The sequence below is a fragment of the Leguminivora glycinivorella genome, chromosome 8, assembly GCF_023078275.1.
Source record: "Leguminivora glycinivorella isolate SPB_JAAS2020 chromosome 8, LegGlyc_1.1, whole genome shotgun sequence".
Lineage (NCBI taxonomy): Eukaryota > Metazoa > Arthropoda > Insecta > Lepidoptera > Tortricidae > Leguminivora > Leguminivora glycinivorella.
The window spans coordinates 17,691,715-17,696,740 of record NC_062978.1 but is presented as its reverse complement, the minus strand read 5'-3'; the positions used below and the strand labels follow the sequence as shown (position 1 = coordinate 17,696,740).

At 44.0% G+C, this 5,026-nt stretch overlaps 1 protein-coding gene across 1 annotated transcript; it reads right to left on the bottom strand.

The window, feature by feature from the left end:
* Positions 1-2,506: 2,506 nt before the first annotated feature.
* Positions 2,507-4,800, bottom strand: LOC125229194 (translation initiation factor IF-2-like). The gene is made up of 2 exons (XM_048133987.1): positions 4,145-4,800; positions 2,507-3,712 (listed from the first exon to the last, which is right to left on the bottom strand). The coding sequence occupies exons 1-2, from the start codon at positions 4,509-4,511 to the stop codon at positions 2,640-2,642; spliced, it is 1,440 nt and encodes a 479-aa protein (XP_047989944.1). The 5' UTR covers positions 4,512-4,800; the 3' UTR covers positions 2,507-2,639.
* Between the last annotated feature and the right edge of the window lie 226 nt (positions 4,801-5,026).

Below are 5,026 nucleotides of genomic sequence, written 5' to 3'. Positions count from 1 at the left end.
ACTATGAATATCTGACAGTTTCTTAAAGGACTCTTATGAGTATACATTAAAGGAAGGAAGGATTCTTATGAGTATACATTATCACATCTAGTATGTATTGTGAAGCTACTGTAAGGATGTCTATCTCCTTAAAGCGTTCCTTCAGTGAGTCACGTGACGCCATGTTGTAGATAGATCGTATTGCCCGTTTCTGGAGAACGAAGATGGTTTGAATATCTGCTGCTTTTCCCCAGGCCAATATGCCGTAAGACATAACACTATGAAAGTAACTGAAATAAACTAGGCGAGCTGTCTCCACATCAGTTAATTGCCTAATTCTCCTTACGGCATACGCGGCAGAGCTCAACCTTTTTGCTAGGGCAGATATATGAGGACCCCATTGCAGATTGCAATCTAAAGTAAGACCAAGAAAGAGCGTATTCTCGACAAGGTCCAGGTTTTCGCCATTCAGCGTGATGGTAGTATCTGTCTTCCTTACATTGGGTAAAGAGAATTTAACACATTTCGTCTTCTTGGCATTAAGGAGCAAGTTATTTGCTGTAAACCATTCTAGTACCTCCTTCAAAGTTTCATTCACATGGCTATAGTCACTCAGTTGCCTATCAACTTTGAAAATTAGTGAAGTATCATCAGCAAATAAGACTATCTCACATTTGTTCTTTACAAGGCATGGCAAATCATTTATATACACAAGGAAAAGAAAAGGTCCCAGAATAGAACCCTGTGGTACTCCAAGCTTTACAGTTGTACCGTTAGATTCAGTACCATTTACAACCACTTTCTGGGTTCTTTCGTTTAAGTAAGATTCAACAAGCTGTAAAGCTTTAGAGGATAGACCGTAGTGCTTCAGCTTGTGTAGTAGTGTGTCGTGCTCCACACAATCGAAAGCTTTGGAGAGATCGCAGAAAATACCGATAGCATCTAACGAGAGTTCCCAGGCATCGTATATGTGCTTGATTAGCACAGAGGCAGCATCTGTCGTCGAACGACCTCGTGTAAAACCAAATTGCTGATGCTGAAGTAATCCATTCGTGTTAAAATGTCGAAGCAACAGAACTGGTTCAATATAATTTTCTCAAACACTTTGCTGAGAACGGGAAGTATGGAAATTGGTCTAAAATTTCCAAGGTCATCCTTGCTGCCTGATTTAAACAGAGGAATAACCTTACTATACTTCATCAGATTGGGAAACACACATTCCCTAACACAAGCGTTAAACACATCGGCTAGATAAGGTGCCACGACGTCAATAATTGAATACACGACTTTCACAGATATCCCCCAAATGTCCTCACTGTTTTTAACTTTTAAGGACTTGAAAGTTTTAATAATCTCTTCGGGGTCAGTAAATTGGAAATATAATTCCATGCTGCATTTCTTAACATTGTAATTGTCCAAGTAGAGACCTGCCTTAACTACAGAGGAGTTTAAATTCCGTGTAGTATCAGTGGCTAAGTGGCTATGTTGGTGAAAAAGTGTTGAAAGGCGCCAGCAACATCGTCGTCTGCAGACAATACTTGGTCTTGAACTTTTAGTGTGTAATGGCCATCACGTGGTTTCGTCTTCCCGGTTTCAGCGTTTATCATATTCCAGGTAGCTTTTATTTTATTGTCTGCCGACCTGACCTTCTTGCTTAAGAATGCAGACTTAGCCGCGGCGCAAACTTTCTTAAACACTTTTGAATACCTCCTTACATATTCAGTAAAATTTTCATCATGGTTAAAATTCCTCATTTCATACAGGTCATACAATCTCTTCCTGCTTCTGTGGATACCGACGGTGGCCCAGTCACTAAACTTTGACTTCAATTGGCCTTGCTGTACAGTCTTCGTCTTAAAAATATTCTTGTGGACGTCGTGGATGACACTCGACAGTTCCCCGTATAATGTATCAGGATCTTGCTTGCTTATACCTGTCAAAGTAGGTACCTGCGATATAATAGATTCTCTAAACTTATCCATTCGGCTAGCAGTGATAGGCCTATACGTAATCGCTTGCTGTTGTTTTACAATGTTGACTTGGAAATAAGCTTTCTGACCACAGTGATCAGAGCTGAAACAACTAAAGACATCTTTCTTTTCAACTTCACAATTACAGAATATATTATCCAAACAAGTCGCCGTACTGGCTGTAATTCTTGTGGGCTCGTGGAAAAGCGGAAACAAGTCAAAAGACTGAAAAAGATTTAAGAATCTAACTGTGTGTCCATGCGTGGGATCTAGTATATTAACATTAAAGTCCCCACAAATTATTATCTTCTTACTGCTAACAAACACTCGTCTCAACGCATCTTCCATCACAGACTCAAAAATCCTCCAATTCTATACATGATATTTCTATAGTTCGCTCAGTAGAAAGTTTAACTATGTCATTTCTTTCTTTACATTTAAATTTATTTTTTACTATAATCAATGATCCCCCGTGAATGGCGGACTTTCTACTGAACGAGCTAATTATGTCATAATTACAGATATTAAATACTAATAATTCATATTCTGTGAGCCAGTGCTCCGTAACGCACATGACATCAATATCTTGTGATTCTAAGAAAAGAACCACCTCTAACTCTTTGCTGGAGAAGCCCTGTAGGTTTTGGTGAACTAACCTAAGCTCACGGGGCCTCTCCGCTGTCTCAGCCGTCAGTTTAAATGCTGTGGGCGGCCCGCGGGGGAGGCTGCGCACGCGCCGGCGCTCGCCGCGCGGCCGGCACCGTTGCCACTGGCCGAAATGTCAAAAAACCCCGGTTCTACGTTGTAAGCTAGTAATTTTGCTGTCGTCACTTTACAATTCCGTGGTACATTCAAATAATTATCTCTTAGTCTAAAACGGTAATTATTTCTTTTATACATAATGTTCAGATCAATAAAATGGTAAGCGCTTTCGTAACAAGTCGCATTGTACAACATGGAATTTAACTCCGACACTCTAACGTTGTGCTCATGGGAAACAGAGTCGGAATACGGAAAAGAGCATAAAATAATTTTATAAATTCCATGTCGCTCAATGTCGGACAGCGTGCGTATGAGGGATCCCACGTGAGATCTCTTCACACCCACACTATCGCCGAGGTGTATAATCAGAGTGGTGCCACTGTCAAACTTGTCCCTCGCCAGGCGGCGCACGACCGATTCGACGGAGGCACCACGCAAACACACATTTGTTACACTTTGCCGGAGACATTCACCCAGCAGCACGCCGAGGCCGGCCCCGATTGCGTCAGAATAGATGACCGTCGACCGCGGAGGGTCCCGGCTCCGCGCGCGCGGAGCGCCGGGCGCCGGGGCGGGCGCCGCGCTCGACGCGCGCGCCGGCGACGGGGCCGGCGGCCGAGGCTCAGGCTCGACGGTCAGCCGCTCCAGAGCCAGCCGCAGGAGGCTCGACGGTGTCGGGGCCGGCGACCGCGGCTCAGGTTCGACGGTCAGCCGCTCGAGAGCCAGCCGCAGGAGGCTCGGCGGCGACGGAGCCGGCGCGGCGACGGCGGGGCTCGGCGGGACAGGGCGGCGGGCGGCGGGCTCGGGCTCGCGGCGCGGAGAGGGCGCGGGCGCGGGCGCGGGCGCGGGCGCGGGGCTCGGGCGCGGCGCGAACAAGGCACGCAGCGCGGGCGACCCCGGCGCCGCCAGCGCGGCACGGAGCGCCGGCGAGTGCGGCGCGGCGGGGCGCCGCCGAGCAGGCGCAGGCGAGTCCATGCACACCGGGTACCCGCTCGATGGATCTAGAACATTATTCATAAAAGATATGTACTCGTGTAATGCTTTACTTGTCAATTCATATCTATTATTCAGGTCTTTCAGTTTTGATTCTAATTTGTACAATTCATCGGAGCGACTGTTCAACTCCTGTGCTGTCAGGTCGAGTCGGTGTTGACAATTTAGAAGTTCATCGCTTAAGGCGACACTGTTACATCTGGACTGTATTGTCTTAAACATAGAATTTTGTCGTTTAACTAAAAGCTTTGATTTCTTTATAAATTTGCTTAACTTTAAGTATTTTTTAATTTTATTTGACCCCTTCAATGTCACTCTGGGATCACTGCCGCCCTCTAAGTGCACAGACTCCTTTAAATCTACATGGTCCTTCATTGGGGAGCACGGTGCACTGTCATGAACCACATCTAAATCGAAGCTATTAAATTCAGCAAATATACTTAAATTGTTTTCAGCCGGAGCGGAGTTCCCGGAGCAATACTTGCAATACCGTTTTGAATCCGACTCCTGCAGTTGCTGCTCGAGGTCCCGGATGCGTTGTAATGCCTGCTCATGTATCTCTTGGCAATGCTGGAACCTTTCTACGACTGCCTGGAGTTCATCTCGTTGTCCTTGCAGGTCTTCATACTCGACATCTTGATTGGCTAGCTGATTTTTGAGGCTTGTGTTTGTTCTTACAACACGCTCAATCTCCTGCTCACTCTCCTCCTGTTCCTGAAGGAGCTTTTTGTTGAACTCATTAGCTAATTTAAGTTCTTCCTGTAGTTGCTTCATTCTAGCCATTATCACATCCCGACGTGTTGTCATCTTAGTAGTTTGTTCTGTAACACTGTAAATATCTTCCAAAAAACACCACTAAATACGGTGTAATTTTAAATCTTGAACGTTACTCCGTTGACAGTTGTCGTACTTTTGTCGTCAATATTTGGCTTCACAGGCTGCATGAAAACTTATGATAACACTTTCACACTTTAATTAGGATGTGGTACATCCATTTATCACTGTAATTCCTAATATTTTACATTTTTAATAATTAAAACACATTATTGAAATATGCAGCTTTAACTTGACGTTTGACCTGGTCGGTGTTGCCCGACCAAAAAACGTGTGCGAAACTCACATAAAACAAATTACGAGGACGTAAGGAGCGATGTGGTACATTAAACATAATATTTTGTAGTAGATTTGGGCTATTAATTTAATTTTTTAAGATTTTAAATAAAAACATTGTGTCTATAAAAAGTCTTCTATTACAAAGAGAAAAAATATTGAAAAAATTAAAAGAGAATAAATATTGAATAGATTGTTGAATTTGATTTAGT

Bases quoted from the DNA above. Each gene is read 5' to 3' on its own strand.
- LOC125229194 (XM_048133987.1), bottom strand. From the start codon at position 4,511: ATGACAACACGTCGGGATGTGATAATGGCTAGAATGAAGCAACTACAG. The intron at 3,713-4,144 runs GTATATTTGCTG...ATAATGTTCTAG, and splicing joins TCCGGCTGAAAACAATTTAA to ATCCATCGAGCGGGTACCCG.